The following is a 22,655-nucleotide window of genomic DNA, read 5'->3' as shown; positions in this document are numbered from 1 at the left end:
GACATGGGGGTCGTGAGGGAAAACAGTGTCCCTCCTCCCACTGAAGGGAAAAGCTTTGACAGTGAATGTATTACACTACAATTTAGAACACCGTCTCCACTGATAAATCTTCCAGACAGAGACATGGAGGTGTCCAGCAGACACACAGCTGCGCCTCTTACCGAGACATTTGGATGCCTGGCGTCCAAAGTGCACGGTATCCAGACACACGGCGCACTTGGTGGCTCTCATGTTCAGGCCCACATTAAACCGGTGAGGAATGTTGTGGTGCATACGCTCTTTAAGACGCCGGCTGAATTCTGAAGGGAAAGAGAATGGTTACCTGGAAGGGAAGAGAGAACCCAAGGGACGGGAGAGACAGTCTCCGCCAGGACTGGCGCCCGGAAGTTATTAGTAGTTCTTAAGACCCAGCACTTGACTAGACATTTCCCCAAAGAGGAAAAACAACCTCAAAGAACCTGAAAAGATGCTAGGTGTCATTAGGCTTTAGGAAAAATACAAATTAAAACCACAGCAAGGTGCCATGCCACTAAAATGTCTGGAGTCTGAGAAATGGAAACTCAGGGCTAAAGTGGATGCGGAGAAATGGCATCTGCGGAGAAATGGCATTGTTTGCACCTCCCAGGGGGATGGAAAGTGGCACAGCTACCTTAGGGACCTGGAGGACAGTTCCTCAAAAAGCCGTTCATAGACCACGATACACACAGTATTCAGCAGCTTCCACCCCTAGCTTCATGCCCAGCAGGACAGAAAACACACCCACCCACAAGAAAAGTGTGCATCACTCACGGCGGCAGAACTTACAGCAGCCAACGAGCAGACAGCTCAAGCTCCCCTCTCAGCGTAATGGGTGACACGCACCACCCAGACAATGGAATATTATTTAGCCATGTAAAGAAAAGAAACCAGCGGGGCAGTGACACGCTACAGGGTGGGTGGATCCCACAGAACGCTGTTCTGGAAAATAAGTCAGTCACAGAGGGCTGCATGTAGTATGAGCCCATGCATGAGAGACCTAGTGGATCAGTGGTCGTCAGAGATGGGGAGAGGGAGATGCAGAGTATCTGCTGACAGACCCAGAGGTTGTTTGGTTTCGGGGTGTCCTACAACATGAGCAAGGGCGACCAGACCACACCGAGTGCCCTGAGCATACTGAACTGCACATTCTCAGGTGACTGACATGGCATGGGAGTCGTCTCTTCATTAAACTGTCAAAACCTGAACTGTAAGTTAATGTAGCCACCGTACAGTAGGACATCGCTCTGTGACCTGATAATTACTTTATTTAAGAACATACCCCTGGCAGAAGCTGCCTCGATGGCAGCACCCATGTCTGCGGACATTTAAGGGAGGGTGGGCGGTTACTGTTATCTGAGACAGGGTCTCAGCCTGCAGTCTTGGCTGGTGTAGACCTCGTTCAACCACTCTGGCTTGAACTCACTGCGATTTGCCTGTGTCTACCTCTGCCTCCTGCATGCTGGACTAAAGGTGCACCACCAGCCCAGCCCTAATTATTTGTAAACATTTAGTCATGAAACACAGATGTAATTAATGCTTTTCACAGAATTCAGTTTAAAAGTACTAAATATGAACTGTAGAATTCATTATTAAATTAAGAACTGACTGAAGAATTCTTTTCTGTCCGGTTTTTTCATGACTAACCAGTTGTTCAAAGCTTTTTACCTCTGGAGAACCAAGTCTTACATTCCTATCCCTGCCTGCTAAATTAACAAGCTCCCCCACCCCCATTTACTGGCTCTCCCTCAACTGTACACAAAGAGAAGCCTGGAATAGACGCCAAGCCCAGCTCTGCTGGGGTCTCCTCACTGTGCCACCGCTCTTCCTTTCTTGGGAAGCTGTGAGGGACCAGTGACATGGTGGGACATAAACACACAGCAACACCCAAAGGGTACGATACACACCAGGAGGGCCTGGGGAACATGGTGCCCAGAGACCTGCTCCAGGACACCTGTCAGTGGACACCTGACCAGGGGCCATTCTCTCCCATCTGGAAGACTTTTAGAGTCAAGCATTCTGACAAAAGTGTCCCATAAACACAGCAACAAGTCAGTGTCATCGAAATTCACAACCTAAGAAGGCTGACAGTGAGCCAGGGGCTCTACTTTTCCTTCCAAGGTTTCTCAAACCACCTTCCTCACCCTTTCCAAAGGTCCTTTTCGTCTCTGTATGACACGGTACTTTTGAGACCGCAAAGGAACCCTTTACACTGTCAGTGGTCATAGCAACTGGCTGCCAGTTGGTCACATTTGAAGTGGCCATAACCTTTTCACATACTGACTCCTTTCCTAAAAATTCACCCACCAGCCACTTCTAAGAAGTACAGGATGTCCTGTAAGGACACCCTTGTGCAGCAAGGGTCTCCTTGGTAGGGGACTCTTATACCCACACAGGCAACATTGCGGAGTTCTTTGCCAGAGGGAAGCACATCTAATACACTCTGACAGAGTACTTTAAACAACACCGAGATAGCTTGCAGGATACAGGACAGCGTCAGGGAGATTTTTAAAAGTGGACCTGAGAAACACAGGTCAGTGTTCTCAGGTTCTCTGTGGTTGCTTTTAGACGGGGCCTTACCGTGTAGCCCTGGCTGGCCTGAAACTCACAGGCATCCGCCAGCTACTGCCTCCTGAGTGCTGGGATTAAAGGTGTGCACCACCAGACTGTTTCGTGTTCTTAAAATATATTCTTATCAGCTACAGGATTCAATTTTAACACGAGCTACTGCTGGAAACTACAACAGTTGATTCTGGGTAACAGACAGGGAAGGACACTTTTAGTAGCCTTAGACTGGTGTCATGCAGACAGGCTTCCAGTGGCTGCATTGGTGTTTTACAAGAACATGGAATGACCTGGGCTACCACACTCTGTCTGGCTACACGGTTCCCTCTGCTGCGCTGAGATGCAGGGAGATGCTTTTGAATCTTTCAGCCAAACACACTTCTCTTCTTTATAAACTACTGGGTTTCAGATGTTTTAACAGTAGGAAACAGACGGTGACAAGAGCATACCTTCTGGAGTTGAGGACTCCTTTCTGCGGCTGGATGGTGGGGCAAGCAGGCTCATGGCACTGGGCTGGTGCTCGGGGGACCGCACAATGGCGGACATGGCGATCTGCTGCCTCGCAGTGGCTGGCGTGGACGGGTGCGGGTGGTCCGTGGCTTTGCGGTGGGCAGCTGTGGAGACACCAGTTACAAAGCCTTTTAGTTGGCTCAGCCACCTAGTGCGCCAGACTAAGAAGGTTACCCATGGCTGTCTCTCAAGGACCCAAGACCGAAAGGGCAGCTGTTGTGCTAACTTCGTGACACAGAGGAGGCTGCAAAACCCTCAGACTGGGGACACGCCTGGAATGAAAACCTGTGGCCTACAGAGACACTGAACTAGTCCTGGCCCGTCTCATGGGGAACGGTCTTCAGTCTGCTCCGTAGTTTTGAAGCCGAGAGCTCATACCTTCCTCCCGCGCAGACCGGAGTTCAATGCGGGTCTTCTGAAGGGCTTCTTCCAGCTCCGCGCAGCGTGCTTTCTCCTTTTCCAGGGCTAGCTTCAGCTCATTGTACTGCAGAGGAACCTGTGTGGGCAAAGCAGGGTCCTCTTTCCGTCGACTAAATAAACCCTAGCAATGGAAACAGAGATATCTCCTAACTCCTAGAAACTGGCACTGGACCCAGGCTAAAGGAGAGCTGACTCGGGAGGAGCAAGCCACCAAGGCCAGGCATATACTCACTGTAAGTGTGTTTGGGAAAAATGGCATGTGAAGGGGAGGGGGAAGGGAGGCTGGGCCTCAGCCCATTCCAGTCGGCTGAAAAAAAAGAGCGGGTGTGGAGGTTTTCACCGAGAGGGTTAAAGATGCTTCAACTGCCACCACCTCTTCCTTTAGCATTCCCAAGGCAGGAGAGCCATTTCCCGAGAGTCTTTGCCCCTCAAAAAATGTGATCGGGATGGAGGAGGTATGGAGCTGGGAGGGGTGGCTATGGTTCAGAGGTCCGTCGCGCCTTTGAACTTGTCTCATGGTGCTTGGTGACAAGACATGGGGAGGGGAAGGATTGTGGGTTTGTTTTTTTTTTTTTTTTTAAAGAAAAGAAAGCAAAAATTGAAAATAAATGCTAAGATGATATCAAAACAAAAGGCTTACTAAAAAAAACACCAACAAAAAGTTACTATACACAGAAGAAAAATGGAATCACGTCTGACAAGAATATCAATTAACAAGAAAGCCAACGCAAAACATCCTAACATCAATGACACAACCAGACAATACTCCGCTGTCAGAATAAAAAAAAAAAAAGATTAAATATCATGAGTTTTAGCAAGAGTATATGATAACATGGTATGTGAAAAAACCCTCCCGGTGCCAGCGCTTAGCAAGACACAGCCCTGGAGCCCTGCCTGCATTGCCTGAGCAGTAGACGTGAACCAAGTAGTGCAGAGGCCGAGGAGAGCATCCGTCTGCTGGTCCTTCCCTCTGGCTACTCTAAGTCATCAAGTCCTTCCCTTTAACACTGCTGCCGTGATTGTTACAGTGTGTACTAAGACCCCTGGGAGGAAAACTGCCAACCCTTAGAAACCTTCCTGGTGCTCAGATCCTAGGATGAGAGCTGCAGCCGTTGCGGAGCCCATGGACTGGGCTCATGAAAAGCAGACTCCTCACGGGGACACTCATGTGACCTGGTCCACGGCTTACTCATCTCCACTACCCCTCATATGACTGAGCTTAGGGCCTCATATGTCACAGCTGGCTTTTCATCCGGGTCTTCATCCCGTTGTTTCAGTTTAAAGCAGAGCACGCTGGTGAAGACAGCTGTCTAGTCAGTTTTAAGCAGGCCATTTCAACTTCCTGTGTCCAGCAGCCATTTAACAGCATGGGACTATGGGAGAGCACACCTGCAATCCCAGCGCTCTGAAGGCAAAACCATTATGAGTTTTTAAGTCCAGTGTGAGCTAAAGTGCAAAATTCTGTCTTGAAAGGATCAAAGCATAAAGCTAAATAAAATCCCTGGATTAGATCACTCTCTACTGCTTCCTAAAGACCCATGTAGGTGACATGCCCTAGAGTCCCAGGCACGTGACCTGACCCACATGACAGGCCTAGACACATGACCTTCAGACCTAATATTCGACCTCTGCATAAGCCTATTCCCTCAGCAGATGACCCCCTGCTCCATCCCAGCTTCTCTGCAGGAGTGGAAGAAAACACCACTCCCGTACACAACAGTCATTTGTTGGTCTTGAGTGATGGTCCCCTGTGATAAAAGCTACTCTGGTTATACTCAGATCGAGTTCTCAACCCAGAATAAACAAAAATGTACGTCTTTCTTCTGTTTCTGCGGTTATTTATCACAGTGATATCTACCGAGTCACGGGTGGCGGAGCGAGATCGCCTGCTCCTACTGTTGAGACGTCCACAACTCACCTTTTTCTTTTTCGCGGGCTGGTCCATTTTGGCTTGCAGGAAATCGATGAGTTTGGTTTGTTGAGAAATTGTGCCTTCCATTTTCACCTTCTCATGAGAGTAGAGAACCTAAAACCCATGGAAACAAGACTGGCCTCAGAGGCAGATGGAAGCTTTACGTGTAAATTTTTTTGGTGCTTTAAGAAAGGGAACAGTCGCCAGGCGGTGGTGGCGCACGCCTTTAATCCCAGCACTTGGGAGGCAGAGGCAGGCGGATTTCTGAGTTCGAGGCCAGCCTGGTCTACAGAGTGGGTTCCAGGACAGCCAGGACTACACAGAGAAACCCTGTCTCAAAACAAACAAACAAACAACCCCAAAAAAGAAAGGGAACAGTCAAGTAGGAAATGCAAGAAAAACAAAACCACAAGGCCAGCAAGATGGCTCAGTGGGTCACAGTGTGGGTCACAGCGCGGGTCACAGTACCTGCCCTAATTAAGTGACAGAGAAACACAGGCAGCAAACAACCAAAGGCCACTAACAACAGAAAAGTGATGGGGGGGAGGAGCAGGGAGGAGGAGGGAAGAGGGAGAGAGGAAGACAAGGGAGGAGGGGAAGGAGGAGGGGGTGAGGGGCAGGAGCAGGCAGCCACTGCTCTCAGTGTCCCTTGCTGGCCCTCACCTGAATGTTTTCCAGCTGATACTCCAGGTCGCTCCTTTCTGTCTTTAGCAGATCCGCCCGGTCCAGCGCCTCCTGCAGCCCTTGTGTCAGTCTGAAGATGTGGTTTTTCTGCAGGTCCATCTGCTGCTGCAACTTGGCTTGCTGGTAAAACAGAGGGGACGGCAAGAGGCTTGACGTCCCTCCCACCCTGGTTCACAAGGAAGCTCCCTTGTGAAAGCAACTCCTTCCAAAATTGCTGGTTGTTTTCTATTCTAGGACAGGAGGACACAGCTGAAAAAGAGGTTTCTAGGACCCCCTGAAGGCCACATGCCATGCTTGCAATCTCACACTGCAAGGTAACAGCCGTCCAGGCACGCTCACTCTGTTACAAAGGCAGCCATTTTGGAACCTCAGAGCACAATCCAGGGCCGACAGCAAAGCAATGAGAACCAGTTCCATTTGTCCCACTTAGGGGTGTCTAGGATTTCAATGGATGATCAGAAAAGCCACTGTACAGGCTGTGTGGTGTGCACAAAGCCAAGTCACATCAGCCCTGACTCGAGGGTTGCCCCTGAGTACATAAATAGCCACAATTAGAGGATACATTTCTACAAGAGTAGGAACAACGGAAGAAGAGCCTAGCTATGCAACAGTTAAACCCAAGGAAAAACTTCAGTCTCGTATACTGGAGAGGGTTTGTGTTGAAAAAAATCTGATGAAAACGTAAGTCGAGCAGCCCCTGTGTAACCATGCTCCATCTGGGGAGACCCTGCTTGATTTCATGCACCCTCAGGTTATCTTGTAATCACAGCTACTGCAGCCCACAGAACATCTTCCCTGCGAGCTAGACTGCAGACTAAGGGAAAGCAGAATAAGCATCATCATGGGTGCTTTCAGACAGTCCAAGGCTGACACCCCAGTTCCCAACCCCATAGAACGAGAGACACAGGGGCCTCAGAGCTGCCTGGCCCTCACCCTCTTAATTACCTGCTTTCTGCCTGTGTCCTGCCTCCCCATTTCTATGGCAACAACCGCCAGAGGCATCGAGCTGTGCTAAGTAGAATCTGGACCCTTCAATCAATCGATTGTCTAGCTCCTGGCTTAGCTCCTGACTTAATCGCAGACATGTCACCTGGCCCAGGCTTTCTTCTTCTAGTGTGTAAGACCCTGCCTCCCTAGGCGACAAACTCCACACAGTGTCCGTCACACAGTAGGCGCTCACGGAGATGTTGGTAGTCTCTGTGTCTGTCCTTATGTCTGTCCTTCCTCTTCTCCTTCCCCATCTGCCTTTCCTCCCAGCCCAGCTGCTCTTGGCTAAACTTGACGCTCAGCCTCCTGGAAGGAGGTGAGTGACGCGTATCTGGGTGTGTTTGAGATGAATTCCCAGGGGCGTTAGATCTTAGGCACTCTAGCTTGGTGGGCCTTAGACAGTCACAGTATGACAACAGTAGCCTGAGGAGGAGCTAAGTGACAGGAGGCGTGGCTTGCGTGGAAGACAGACATCCTTGGAGATTGTGTCTTGCCCTGAACCCTCCTCTGTCTCCTGCTCTCCACTTCCTGGCTGCCATGGCTCCACAGCACCACTCCTGCAAACCTTCCCCACAAAGATGGATGGCTCCTCTGAAGCTGTGAGCAGAAATAAACACTTCCTTCTGCAAGTTGTCTCAGTCATGTATCTGTCCCAATACTCCTGAGGTGCATAGCTTAGAATTCTAAAATAAACCAAAGTCCTTATTAAAAAAAAAAAAAAGGAAAGAAAGAAAGAAAGGAAGGAAGGAAGGAAGGAAGGAAGAAAGAAAGGAAGGAAGAAAGAAAGAAACCAGTTAAGATAAGATGCTGCCCTGAAGGGCGGTTTTGGTCCCTTAAAGTCCACGTGATTTCCTTAGTTCTCTCCACGGTTTTAGGGCATTAATTAGCAAGCAGGGACCAAGCAGTAACATGTCATGGGCACAAATGATTCACCTGGTGACAGCTGGGCCAAAAGTATTTCTCTAAACACATTGATTCTCCATTGGCTCGCCAGGAAATAGACCATTTATTTACTATAATAAAAACCAGGGAAAGGGATCTTTATTCTATTCAAAGCCATCTGTCCACTGTTTTTGTGGCCACCGCTCCCCTGGGAGGTGGACCTTGGTGATGTTCGTAGACCTGTCCAAGCACTTTATGAGAGTGACAGGAAACTGGGAGGGTGACGTGGGCGGCTGATGACAGAACTGGAGCAAGTGCAGGGAGCAGGAAGGACAGGCGGAAACCAAGGGGAAACTGCTGCAGGACAGCATTTTACAAACAGGAGTTGCGTAAGTACGGATGTCCAAGGACACACTTGGTGGAGGAGTACTCGTAATAAGGCGAGAGATGGAAATAAAGAACACACACAGACCATACTAGCGCCACGCAGGGCTCAAGAAAGCACATAGGTATCCCATAGGTTTCTGCAAGAACAATACAAACTTATGCTCGCTACTAAGCTACCTGGCACATGGTAACTGTGTTAGTGACAGACATTTGTTGTTCATTGAGTGAGTGTGTGTGTGTGTGTTGTTTTTTGACTTGTTTGCTTTTGTTTTGTGTTATTTTATCTTTTAAACTGTTAGGGGTTGAACTCGGGCCCTTGTAGACTCTAGGCAATTAACGATTCAGCCAGTAAAGCTACACTCCCATACATAGCGTGGGGCTGGACAGACAGCTCAGTGGTAAGAGTTCTTCCAGCTCCGTTCCCAGCATCCACGCCAGGTAGCTCACCACTACTTATGACTCCAGGTTCAGGGGATTCCAATGTCCTCTCTGGCTCCCATAGGCACCCACACACATATAGACAGGCACATACACATAAATAAAAATAAAAGCAAATTTGACTAGTAATATTAATTCCTGATACCACACTTGCAGCTGTAGGCTTTTCAAAAATAAGAAAGGATTTTCTGGGAATTAAGGATCGCTGGAAACTAGGAAGTGATGTGCACACTGCCTGTAGCACCTGTAGAGTGCCACAGAGCTGCTGTGTGACGTGCTGGGGAGAGGACCTTCCTCTCTGTGTTGGACATGAACCAATGGCCGAATGGGCACTCACCTCTGGCAGGACTTCCAAAGGGCTGAGGTGGGAGATAGAACCATTATAAAATCCATCAGGGGAAGTCAGACATGAGAGGAATTTGGGCTGGGTGACATTAAAATTCCAAAGTCTGTCTCTTTGAAGTCTCTGTCCCTTGAGGACAGACAACCCTTTGGTTGTGGCCAAACTTAGGAAGCACACACCACGACCCAAGGTCCCATCATGTTCTGGCTGGAAAGGGTTACTCTTGGTTTTTGATGATGTGTGAGTTCCAATTCAGATCAATGTTGGCCAGATAGATGTCTATTCAAACATCTATCCGGAATGTTCTCGGCCCAAGTGAGAAGGTGGGGCTGAGTCAGGCTTTAGCACGCTATTCCTGGCTTTGCCACTGAGTCACCGTGTAACCTTGGACCAAGCACGGAGCTGTCAGGGCCAGCCTGCCCTTGGCAGATGGGAAATAGGACACTCGGGAGCCTGGATTATGTCTGCCCTGTTTCTGTTTGCAGTGTGTGCCTGATGTAGGAACATTGCCTATTCATCGCAGAGAAAAGACCACCTGGTAGATTGACGGGTTCTATTACAGGTTAAGCGTTCCCAGTATCGAAACCCCAAATTAGAGATGTTCCCAGACCCAAAACTTCTTGAGTAGAAAATGCCACAACTGATCTCATGTGATAGGCACGGTCAAAATGTGGGCCATTAAAAACACTAGGCAAAGACTTGGGGTACAGCCCAGGGCTGCAGTGCTTGCCCAGCATGCACTAGGCCCTGGGTTCAAGCCCCAGAACCACATGCAAAAACAGTCTAACGTCGCTGCCAGTCTATGTGTACATATGACGTAAGGGAACCTCATGTTTATACTTGGGTCCCATTTCCAAGAAATGCCAGTATTTCAAAGATCCAAGTATGTTAGTAAGGAACAGTCAACTTATAATACAGCAGAATTTCATTATATCTGAAGAATTCCATTCATTTGTGTTTGCATATATAACATTTATTTTAAATTTTTGGTGATAAAACACACAACATAAAATTAATCCCTTTAGTGTTTTTTTTCCTTTCATTTTTTTTTTTTACGATGCTAAGTGTGTGCTCACTAGACACTCTTGCACACTAGACAGTTTAGCTATTTCTCTCCTCCCACCATGACCAGAGATTGCACTCTGGTCATCTGGATTGGCAACAAACCATCTGACAGCCTCCACCTTAACTCTGGAGATGGGGTTGCCCACTGAACCTGAGGGTCACTGTTTCGGCTAAACTGGCAGCTCACCACCGAGCACCAGGGACCCTCTGGTCTCTGCCACTGCACTGCCATGGGTTCCAACCCAGGTAGACCCCATGCTTGTAGGGCAAGCACATCATCAGTTGTGCCATCGCCCCAGCCCCCATTTTAGCTGTAGACGCATGCTCGGTGGCAGTAAGGACGGTCACATTACTGCACACCTGACGCCATCACCCACCTCCAGAACTTCCCAAGCGCCCAGCTGTGGTTTAGAAGTTGTGATTTTATAAGACACCTGTCTGTAAGCAGCCCGTGGGACCTGCAATCTTTTCCCTACCTCCCCCTGACAGGACATCGCAGCCCAGTTACAGCCACCAGCTGAGCACCCGGGAAGCTCCGCCCACGTGATTATCCAGGGACTCTGCTAACTGAGCCGCAAGGCCCACTAGACAGTGCCCTTCTCAAGCCCAGATTTTCATGCAGTATCAACCAGAAGTACATTTGCCCTTGGAGCTCAAGTTGAGTGAGAAAGCAGAATCTATGACTCTGGGCAGGAGACTTGGGCTGGCGAGTGAAGTCATCACCAATTTACATAGCAGCGTTCTGAGGAGAAAAGTCATGGAACAGAAGAAGGGGTGCGCTGGGAATCGACCAGCTTGAGCTTGGCCACCCTGTGTCCCCAAAGAACGCTTTTCAACTGAATTACTTACTCCACGTTCAAAAGCCCTCGTGAAATTTGGTCCTTAAAACCTGGTCACGCTTTTGCCCCGTGTAGAAAGCTAAGCGTGGGTCTTCCGCCAACACAGAACTTAGCCTGTTCAGGCTATTGACTCTAGAGACAATTCAACTCAATGTGCGCTCAGCCATTGCTCGATGAACCTCTGTTGGGGATACACTCACCACAATGAACGTCAGTCTCAAGAAGTGTCACATTGGAAGACAGGTGCTCTAGCCTCCAAAAGACATCCTTACTGTGTCAAGTTTTAGAAAGTGCTATACGATCCCCTTACACTACCTCAAAAATTATAGCTCCAAAACGTCTAATTTGGCTCCAATCGTCTGAATATAACATAACAAATTTCTTCTTTCAAAATCTTATAGGGGGTGGGGGAAGGATGATGCTCAGGGGAAGTGGGTGAAAAACACTTTCTATGCAAGAAGGAGCACCTGACTTAGAATTCCCACCATCCTCCCAAAATGCTGGGTGTGGCTGTGGGTGCCTGTAGCCCTGGGGTGGGGGCAGGGCCACCTGGCTTTCTTGAGCTCACTAGTCTAATCAAAATTCGGGGCTTCCATTTCAGAGAGAGGCCGCGCCTCTGTCCTCTGCATGTGTAAGCAGTTATGCGCCCCCCATGTTTGTAACACACACACACACACACACACACACACACACACACACACACACTGGTGCTACCTCCCAGGTGGCTCACACTCACCTCCTCCAGAAGCCTCTGTTTGAGCTCCCGCTCTGTCTCCAGTTTCTGCTGTAAGCTCCGGGCGTTCATCTCAAGCATGGCATGCTTCTTCTCCAGGTCGTTGAGCTGTGTGTTTGGAAAAATTGGCCATGATGGTACATCTGCGGATGCTAAGACACTGCAGACTTTGAGATGTCCCCAAACCTTCACGCGTAAAGATAACCAAGGCCTAAAAGTCACAGGTTTTCATTTGGGAGGAAAAAAAGTCCATGTGACAAGACATGAAGACAGGAAAACCCAGTGTGGCTAGAGTAGGCTTTAAGAATGTGGCTGCTCGGTTCACCCACCACGCTTTGCCTGAATTTAATTAAATAATCATATTCTTAGGGCTTGTTACATGTTATCGCTACTGGGATGGGAAGATGGCCGACTCCTCCCAAGGACTTTACATCTGGGCCAGAAAGGCAGATAGGGTGGCTACCACGAGGCACATCGGCTACCATGAGGCACAACCATGAAGGACAAAGGCCAGTCATGTTAGAAGAAAGGTTGACGTAAGAGGAAATGGTGTCAGAAATAGGTAAAATGAAACTGTAATATCTGGAGAGACAGAAGTCAGCTACCCAATACTATACAAATATCCAACTAGAAACGCAGCAGTAAACCCAGAAAGGTTCATTTGTCTCCAGACAATAAATGTACTTTCCTCAAGTTATTAAAAAATTATTAAAGTTATTAAAAACCATAGCCAGCTGTACTCTGACTCAGAATTATCCTTGAGCGGTAAGCTATAGCCTTGGGTCCAGTGGTTCTGTTTCTATGAATTTCCGGCAAGAAAAGAATCACAGATGTCCATAAAGATTTATGTTCATCGAGCGTTATTCATATGTGAAAAAAAGACTGGAAGAAGCCCAGATTTCCTGTACAAAGGCAATGCTTAAATTAGGTGCCTGCCTGAATTTTTTTTTTCAGAATTATATGTTTAAAAAAATATTTAATAAGTCAGGAAAAGCCTCCAGTTACAAGACTTTTTTTTTTTTTTTTAAAGATGAAACAGTATATAAATAGTAAAGGCTTAAATTTATTTTGAAAAGTGTGTGCACGTGTTTGTGCACGTGCATGCACGCCTGCGTGTGTGCACAAGAATGAACAAACAGAGGCTGTAAGTAAGTCCACCACCACTCAAGGTAATGGATACCGGTTCTTCTTTCATGCTTCCTGTGCTTTTGTTATTTTCCACGACGGCCCTCAGTAATGAGTTTTATAAACGTGAAATCAGTGTCATTCAGAAATGCAGCGTTGGCATTGCCTGTCTACGTGTACGTGTGCGAGAATGTGTGCGCGGGCGGGACAATTCTGTGACATCTACTGCTCTCTGTCACCCTCAAGTGCCTGTTCTGCATTTTCTCCCAAGTTTATTAGACAAAACCACCCAACAGTGGTGCATCAGCGTAGACACATTGCAGGCCATGGGGCACGCAGACAGCACACAGGTATTCCTAACACGAGACACTGAGGACATGTGTGCATAGTTAGACCCTCCCTACTGTGGTCTGAATGTCCCCCCAAAATTCTTGTATTAGACACTTAATCTGACTCATGTATAAGTGACATTTGGAAGCGGGGCCTCTGAGTGATATTAGTATTAGGTGAGGGCCCCACAGAGGCATTAGTGGCTTCCTAAATGGAGACATTCTGTCTCACCAAGCAGGATCAGCCACCATTATGACTCAGTAAAAGAGTTCTCAACAGATGCTAGTACCATGACCTGGGACTTTTCCAGCCTCTAGAGCTATTAGCCAAATAATCTTCCTTATAAATTACCTTGTCTCAAGTACTTGGTTATGGCGACAGGAAACGGACTACTCTAGACTCACCTGAACATGGCTGCCCTGAGTGACACTGAAAGAGACAGTTCCTGTCACAGTGTTTTCTGAAAACATGAGGTTTATAAATCCTTCTAGGAATAAAATACTGTTGTGTACCCAGTGTTGGACTTTGGGGGCCCAGATAGGTAGATGTTGAAAACTCACCATCCACTCAGGATAGCCCCAATACCCAGCTCCCCAGCTATGCCACTGCCAACCAAGAATGGCCCACGGTGAGTCATACCTGACATCTGACGTTTTTAAAAGCGAGCAAAGGAATGCTTTTGAAATATGTTTACCAAGGGTTGTGTCTGAATCCGTGTTAGTCCTGCCTTTAAAGGAGGAAATGAAGCCGCTTCCTACAGGGCAGAAGGGATGCATGCTGACCTTGTCCGACAGGCTCTCGGCTTTGAGTTTCTGCTCTTTGAGAGCCTGCTGCAGAGCGAGAATCTCGGCCTTGTGTTCCTTCACTGCCAACTCCACCACCTGGCGAGACTCGGTGATCCGCTGATCGGCTCTAGCTCTGCCAGAGAAGCACAGGCCAACTGTCAGAAGCCCCACGCCGCTGACCTGGAGGGAGGAGGCTGGTCCATTTCTAAACAGGCTGCAGGTTGGATGGAAGCCCAACCCTGGATTCTACCTTTAAACGAGGTCTTCCTTCCTGACAGCTTACAGAGCAAAAATTTGACCCACTTCAGACTTGGGTTAAAATTGCCCTGCGGCGGTAAAGTTCCTGTGGGGACAGACTGGAAAGGCTGAAGAGGAAGAAGCCATTCTCAAATGCAAGCGGACTGAATAGGGATGGGTCTATTGTATCATAGATTCCCTGTGGGGCAGAGAATGTGGAGTGACCGGCTGTCTACCACACCGCCACCAAGGAACCAGAGCGTGAGGTGGACCCTGAGAGGCTCAGTCTCTAGTGAATGTCTTCTTTGAGCACAAGAAAGGCCTAAGGGTCCTGAGTTCTCATAAATGGTTGAAACTTGAACCTGACAAATGTATTCACTAAAGAACACAGAAATTCAAATGTAAAATAAAAGGGGAAAAAAATCACTTCTCTTCCCATATCTGAGTCCTGTGCATTCTTGTCTCCGTGTGTGTGTGTGTGTGTGTGTGTGTGTGTGTGTGTGTGTGTGTGTGTGTCTTGTGTGTGGTGATGTTCTATCACAAACTGTTGGCAATCCTGGATGAAGCCCCTTGTTGGCTCCTAAATCTGCCCTAGCTCCGCCTCCCAGAGGCCACGCCTCCCAGTTCTCCCTCCCCAAGAAGCACAAATCCACTTCTTTCCAACTATGCAGGCGAAAGATACCAGAAGACACAAAAAGCTGTGTCTTGGCTTCTTGAAGATGAGGACAACAATTTAAAAAGTCTATTTTGTCCAGCTACATAACATCAAACGAGAACAGGGGTGGGGATGGGGGCGGGGGGCGGAGAGCCAGAACTTTCCCAACTGCCCTGAAAGCAGACTGGGGATCAAGCAGTCCACTTGAGCCTGACAGACTGAAGGACTGTCAAGCTTGAGGGTGGGGCGGGAGGGGTCTGTGGAGGAGTGGCTAGCACTTCCTGGGAGTCGGACAGTTTGGAAGGAAGCCTAGACAGGCTTTAAAAACCTCAGTCCTGCGCCACAGCCCCACACACTGTAATAGGCCACAAAGCAGCCGTTGCTCCTGGCTCTCTTGCAGTCTGAGAGTTCTCATCGTTTACTCCTGAGGAATCAGACTGTTCAAAGAGCCTATTCTATCTCACATCCTACAGCCATCGAGTCATCGTGGGGATAAAATGACTCTGACACAGTCTGATGAGGGGACCCTGCTGACAGGATACCCACGGGGGGGGGGGGGAAGGGGAGGGAGGGAAAGGCATCAGCAGAGATGAAGGATAAATACCACACGGGAAGAGACATGAAGTCACGGGCTAGTTCTTGCCCATGTAAGAAAGTGAAGCAGGACCCTTAGGGTTCACGATAAGCTCTTGTCATCTTTACATAGCACGGTTAGAATAAAGCTGTGTGCTGTCATGGGCTACAAACTGGGCGTTAAAGCCAGTTAGTCAGTTAGGTGCACATTTGACATGAGCAGAGCTCCTGAGCTGGGAGGGGCCCAGCAGGGGAACTGAACACTGGGCAGGAGGATTCAGAAAACTACTACCTAAAAAGAAAAAGACAGGGATGGGGTGGGACAGAGGAGAAAGGAGTGGGTGCCAGCCTAGGCTCACCCCAGGGGATGCTGGGTGACTTCTGGGATTGCTTTTGGGTGCCACAGCTTGAGAAATAAGTTGCTACTGGCATCTAGTGAGAAGAAACCAGGCAAGATGTGCCTCCGTGCTACAGAACAGAGCACCCTATTATGCACAGATCACAAGCGATCCCCAGGTAACTCGAGGCACCAGAACTCCCTCAAGAACAGAGGAAAAGGAGAAAGGCCTGGTGAACAGGATTCAAAGGGTGGGGAATCCATGGTGACGTGGCTGGGGCTAAGAATCTTGGTAAGGCCATTGCTACAGAATAAAAGCATGCCAGTCACTACCCAGGACTCAAGTGACACTTGTCAGCTCTACAGCCAGGATGCCCACTCCTCCCTGGGTCACCTAAGGCTCTCTTGGCTATCACCCTGAAAGTTCTGCATCCCAGAAAACAGCTCAGTCTCAGGAAACCCGGGACAGATGCATGCCCTATTCGAGGCTCTCAGGGGGACTGAGGGGTAGTCACCTGGCACTGGTCTTCTACAAAAGGGGAAGTTCCCACCTGCTCTGCTTCTCGGTGTCCAGCATCCTCTGCAGCTCTCGGACTCGACACTCGAACTGGGACTTCTCGTCCCCGAGGACGCTCCTCCAGGCCTCCCACTGACGCTCCTTCTCCAGAAGCTCGTCGTTCAGGGCCTCCAGGTCCAGGACCTGCTCCTCCAGCATGGTGCATGTTGTCTTCAAGGCCTCCATCGTCTGCAAACCAGCAGCACTGAGTTGTGCCTTATATCAAACGGGGGTTCCTAGAGGTGACTTCTGTCAAACAAGCTTCAGAAACGCAGAAGTTCCTAACCGCAGACTCAGAGACAGTTGGTTTTTCTCTCCTACATCTCAAGGGGACCAGATGACAATAGGCCGATAGTCACCTGCTCTACCATCTGAGAGGTACAACGCAAAGCCAGTCTCAGGTAGGGAGGTGGGGACACATATCCAAAATGCCAGTACCGAGGAGGTCAAGAGTTCACTGTCGGCTCCAGCTAGGTAGGGCTACACAGTGAGACCCTGTCTTTAAAAACCAATTGTATCTGCTTTAAAGAGTTCTTCTTTTTGTTTATGTGTCTGTGGAGGCCGGTGGATGCTGTTGAACCCCTTGGAATTGGAGGTTACAGACCGTTGTGAGCTACCCAATAAGGGTGGCTGGCTGAGAACTGAACTCACACCCTCTGGAAAAGCAGTGAGGGCTCCTAACTTCTCAGTCACCTCTAGCCTCAGTACCCACTTTAAAAAAGCCATTTTTAAAACTTTAGCCCTAGGCTATGAACTGGAACTGACAAGGAGCCGGTTTGTACGGGCCAGCCTGGTCTTGGAACCCCCCAAACAGAACCCCGCCCCAGACCCTTCTAAATCCTAAGGGTCCTCCAGGGACCCCAGGGCCCGGCCTGCCCTCTTACTTGCTTCTGGCTGGTGAGCTGCATCTCCCGCTCTGTGATCTCCCGGCGGAGATGGTCCACCTCGCTCCGCAGCTGCACGATCTCATCGTTGGCACCAGAAGCCTCATCGAGCTGTTTGGACAGGTAGAAGTTTTGGTTGTTGAGCTCGGCATTGTCCTCGGTGAGCTGGTTCAGCTGCTCCTCCAGGTCGGTGATGACCTATGGGGTGGAGATGGAAGGAGGGAGAGAGGGGAGGACATGCATCAGAGGGGCTCGCTGTCAGCAGGGATACGCTTCTTTGAGCTAGTGGATTAGAGAGCTGCAGGTCACACTTCCTAATAACGGGAACCAGCCTGCAGCTATCTGACCTGACACCAAACCCAAGCTCGCTTGCCAACTTATTAGTTAAAACATGCAGGGGGGCGGGGGGAATGTCTCCTTTCTCTCTACCTTGAGGTCTATCTAGAAAATATGGCAAGAGCCAATCAACCAAGTACTAAGTGGATGGGCCAAGCTCAAGTGAGATCTGGTTAATAGCAGGAAGAATTACGTAAGAAGGGAAGTCCGGGTCAAGCAGAGGAGACCGACTGGTGACATCATCTAATTAAACTGAAGCCAACCTTGACACCACCCACAGGATACCATCACTGCCGCAGACACAGCCTTAGGAAGCAAAATAAAGTTTTATCGGGGAAGAATCACAATGAAAAATACTAAGGGTTATTTGAATAAAATCCCAGGCAGTGAATTTAATTCTGTGTAACAAAGAGGGGGAAAAAAACTTAAGGGGAGCTTGGGTAATTTTGAGGATACAATACCACATCACGATGCAGCTTTAATGGACTCTGCTATGCAGTGCGTTCTCCAAGTATATGAAATTGTCATTTTACTGAGAGAGATTTAATCTGGTTTTACTAAATTATTTCCCTGTTCAATGACAGAATAACTTCACTTTCAGAGCATTTAGCTGGTCTATTCTCTTTGCTGGAGCTTAAGAATCAGAGTGTACAGAGAACATTTATATAAAATACTTTACAAGTTTAAGGGTAATTTTCTTGTAATAGTTAGAATAAGGCACATGGGCCATAAATTAATTTTTTTTTCAGCAAAAAAAGAAGGAAATTAAAAGGAAACACCTTTAAGCCTACAATTATTAACTGTTTCCACACCTCATAATCTGTCAGCATTGCTTTCATGCCTAATTCTTTATTTCAGCCGTATTGATCAAAATATATGTCTTCCTGGGTAGGTGCATAAAATTACAGAGTGTAAATTAGGGACATTTCTTTGACAAACCCCAGAAAGCCCCTTTCCCCGAGCTGCTGGCCTCTCAGGGTAGGAAGTGTCCTAGCAACCTGTTTGGAACACGGACACCCATGGAGTCCTGTGTGCTCTCAGAGCCACTCTGTGAGCTGCGAGTGGGCAATAAAGACTCTGGTCAGGATCTTGGATAAAAAGTTTCCTCAGAAACCTGGAGCATGAATCATGAGCTGTGCTACACACACACACACACACACACACACACACACACACACACACTGATAGTTCACCTCAAATTTCCTGCATCTATCACCTTTTAGTGTCATGCCAAGAGCTAAGTCAAGACAGACACCTGCAGGCACTCAGCCTGTCTTCGTCCTCCACAGGAACCCTGCCCCTAAGCCCTTCACCTATGCTGCAGATGTCCCACCTAACCATCTGTGTCATTCTGCCCCTTATCTGAGGAGAAACAGCAGAATGGGGCAAACAAGTGGGCCTGTCAGACTCCGGAACTCCAAGTGAGTTTGAACTTGGTGGGTTTCTCCATCTCTGACATAGAAATATACTATATTCGTCATCTTTTAACTACCTTGTATCTGTTCAAGTTTGGAGGTATGAGAGATACAGGGATATAAACTAATGACCAAAATGCTGTTCCATTCTGAAAGTCTCTTGAGGAACACATTAACTGCCGAGATCTATTCACAGAATGTATAATCTCCTTGCCATTCAAGGTTATATTTAAGCTCTTGGGTACCAACTTCCTTTCTTTGATTCACAGGGAAAAAACGTTTATTATGAGCCCATTTCTGTCATCTCTTCTCTTTTGCCCAAAATAAGACTATAAAGAGCTAAAGAAGAAACCCAAGAAAAACTAATGAGGTAACAAGGTCCGGGTCTTCCATGACTGAGGCAGGTCTGCTGGAGAAGGAAGGGTCCTTCCATTCCCGTGTCATCGTGTCTTTGAGGGGCCTGTATCTTGGTGTTATTCCAGCATCCGATCGCCACTTCTGTATTTGTCACTGTCTCATTTTCCTCATTTGACTGGATGAGGGTAATATGTGTGAAAGCATGTGTGTTGCATGTGTTCATGTGTGAGAGCATGTGTGCTGCATGCATGCATGTGTGAGAGCATCTGTACCGCATGTGTTCATGCGTGCGAGAGTATGTGTGCTGCATGTGTTCATGTGTATGAGAGCATTGTGCTGTGTGCATGCATGTGTGTGAGAGCATGTGTGTTGTGTGTGTTCATGTGTGAGACCATGTGTTGCATGTGTTCATGTGTGAGAGTATGTGTGCTACATGTGAAAGCATGTGTCCTGCATGTAAGAGCATGTGTGAGAGCATGCGTGCTGTGTGCGTGCATGTAAGAGAAAGAGACAGTGTGTACATAGATGCATGTGTTCATGCCTGTTGCCATGGAGGACTTTAAAGCATTTCGACTCATTGGACCGCCTCACCTGCTTAAGTCAGAGCATGTCAGCTTCTGTCTCTTTCACGTGGCAAGGTGAGGCTGTGGTAATGTGAAAAACTTGAGCCCAGCCCTGAAGCTGGAGACTCCGTCATCTTATGCCTACAGGATGCTGCCCTCTGGAACAGAGATGACAGAGATATTCCAACTACTCAAAGCTTCTCCAGTTTCTGTTTCTTCGAGACTATAGCAGGCTGGCCTCAAACTCAACCTCCTCCTGCTTCAGCCTCCTACGGGGTTTGAACCATGGGCTTGTGACAGTATGTCTGGTGCCCTTCTTGGGCACTTTTGCTTTTGGACCAGGTAGCTTGCAAAAATCCTTAATTATCTTTGTGAGTGTGAGTGAATTCTTTCCACACTGAGGGCAGATGGCCTGTTTACCAACACACTTAGTTATGAGCTCATTAACTACTGGGCCCCAGGAACAGAGGGGTTAAAGAAAGGATAAACAGAAAGCCTAGTTCTATCTTCACAGTAAAAAAAGACAGGGCAGGGGCAGCTTCCTCACACGGGGCCAGCCAGGTTTGCTACAGCAGACAAGAGATCTTGGTGCAGTTCTAAGAAAGAACAAGAATATAAAACTGTCTACACTCTCGGAGTCAGAAACAAAACAAAAAACCAAAACCTTGTGAACCTCACCATCACAGCACTGCATGTTGACCCCTCACTCCCAACCAGGAGACACAGAGCAAGAGCGTGCGGAGGGCGAGAGGACCAATGGCGTGAGTGGTGAGGAGCCAGTCAAACAAGCCTCAGCAGGAAAGGCTTGGGACCCACAGCCTATTTTAATGCCTACTTTCCCGAAGGCAGCTATTTGCATATTATTTATTTTTAATCTTATAGCTGACAGATTGATTCATAATTAAAGCTGTGTCATATGCTTGCCCACCAACTCCCCTCTAAAACAGACTTAGGGAGGGGTTTAGGTGACAGATTGAATCCAATCCTTTTTTTAAAAAATCCTTTCAAAACACAGAAATGGTCTGAGCCTGGAAGTCTCCTGCCCCCAAGCTTTCTGAAATCACTAACTGAACGAGAGCTCCTCAAGGCTGCATTATTATGGAGTCCTTACCAGTACCAGAGGTGACACCAAGCCAGCAGGGGCAATCGTGGACAGCACCGAAAGGGGTGGGTCACCCAAGACAAGCTGCCATGGCATCTTGAAAGCAGCACTGAACCTGACTGTGTCACTGAGATACCTTTTGTGGCTAAATGCCTTGAAGCAGTAGTTTCCAGGCTTTTTAAAGTAGAAAGGCCATTTCTCTAAACCAAAGCTTATCCCAGGAGCCTAAGACAATAGGAGAGGCCAACGACACTTAGTCCTTCCCATGGGTCAAGCCCATGCATGCACTGCAAAACTACTGCAGGAGCCTCCGATGCCACGGGGTTCCCTGTGCTGATGTCCTGCTGCTTCTGGAAGTCAAGTCCTTGTCAGAGCCAGGCAGCTCCCCATCGTCCCTCACCCAGCACCCAAACCACAGTCCCTAGCTGTGATCTGGAAAGATCTATGTCATGTTGGAAGCAGGGCTACATAGGTTAGCCCCTATTTTACAGCAAGAAAATGGGAGCCGGGGAGGATGGGGTCAGATGGGCTGCTGAGGCCACTTTAGAGGCCATGGCTCAGACCACTGTGTTTCCCAGCTGTTTCGGCTGATGTGTGGAGTGACCTTATTAGGTCAGTGACACCCTCCCCTTCACCTTTGGAAAGGGTCCCAGAGACCTGGCTTCCAAATGCCATTGGTAAAGGAAACAAACACTGGGAATCACTGTCTCGCAGAAACCAAATTTAGAAAGTATAAACAATATTAAAGTTAAGCCAGAAATCAAATGAATCCCACATACCCACAGGTTCCCTTACGGCCAAACTTCCAATTTTATAAGTGGAGGCCAGGTAACGGGCAGACGTAAGGGCGCTGGGTGTGCTTCTTATCCCGACCCTGCTGCTGGTTTCCTGTGTGTATACACACTTTGAAACCCTCCAAGTCTATGCCATACCATTCCACCTCAAAATATATATTTAAAAAAATGGCTTCTTTTACGTTCTCATGCTAGGAAAGTAAAAGAAGTAAAAAGGGGTCTTTAGGTGAACTGGACAAGTCAGATTAACTGACTGATGCATTTTAAGATTTATTTATTTTATGTATGTGAGTACACTGTAGCTGTCTTCAGACACACCAGAAGAGGGCATCAGATCCCATTACAGATGGGTATGAGCCACCATGTGGTTGCTGGGAATTGAACTCAGGACCTCTGGAAGAGCAGTCAGTGCTCTTAACCGATGAGCCATCTCTCCAGCCCGGCTGGTACATTTTAAAACCATCCAAGTTTAAGGAAAGATCAGACATATAAAGGAGTCACAGTTAATGGTTTTTTTCTATGAATTAGATAATTGATCGGTATCAGTCCATAAAAGCTTAAGATCACTTTAGAGGGTCGCTGCGGAGTGTCTCATGTTTGTTAACTTCTCACTGAAGACTGTGGATAGAGCACTTTGAATAAAAAAGATACCTATATTTTTAATCAGCTACGTCTATCAATCTTTCTCTTTGTAGGCCTCTTGTTCTAAAAGATATTTGAGTTCATTGCAAAGGGTTCCAGGGACAGAATGTTGACCTTTGCCTGAAATAGCACATTCAAGGTCAGCCTGGGCTACATGGTGAGATCCTGTTTTGAAATGACTGAA

The 22,655-nt window shown here is 48.0% G+C and overlaps 1 protein-coding gene across 11 annotated transcripts in view; it reads right to left on the bottom strand.

The window, feature by feature from the left end:
• The window catches only part of Cit (citron rho-interacting serine/threonine kinase), a 165,529-nt gene that overhangs the window by 22,990 nt on the left and 119,884 nt on the right, over positions 1-22,655 (bottom strand). For 8 of the 11 annotated variants that reach the window (XM_076922554.1, XM_076922553.1, XM_076922556.1 and 5 more), the window contains 9 exons: positions 17,263-17,460; positions 16,374-16,567; positions 14,018-14,153; positions 11,784-11,888; positions 6,086-6,226; positions 5,429-5,536; positions 3,469-3,631; positions 3,030-3,194; positions 162-299 (listed from right to left, as the gene is read on the bottom strand). In XM_076922554.1, coding sequence (XP_076778669.1) covers positions 162-299; positions 3,030-3,194; positions 3,469-3,631; positions 5,429-5,536; positions 6,086-6,226; positions 11,784-11,888; positions 14,018-14,153; positions 16,374-16,567; positions 17,263-17,460 — 1,348 coding nt within the window. The remainder of the gene's footprint in view (positions 1-161; positions 300-3,029; positions 3,195-3,468; positions 3,632-5,428; positions 5,537-6,085; positions 6,227-11,783; positions 11,889-14,017; positions 14,154-16,373; positions 16,568-17,262; positions 17,461-22,655) is intronic. The other 3 variants (XM_076922555.1, XM_076922559.1, XM_076922562.1) reach the window with 1 other exon arrangement.

This window comes from Arvicanthis niloticus, chromosome 24 (assembly GCF_011762505.2).
Source record: "Arvicanthis niloticus isolate mArvNil1 chromosome 24, mArvNil1.pat.X, whole genome shotgun sequence".
NCBI classification, from domain to species: Eukaryota; Metazoa; Chordata; class Mammalia; order Rodentia; family Muridae; genus Arvicanthis; species Arvicanthis niloticus.
Note: the sequence above shows the minus strand (reverse complement) of the source record. Positions and strands in the feature narration are given on the sequence as shown.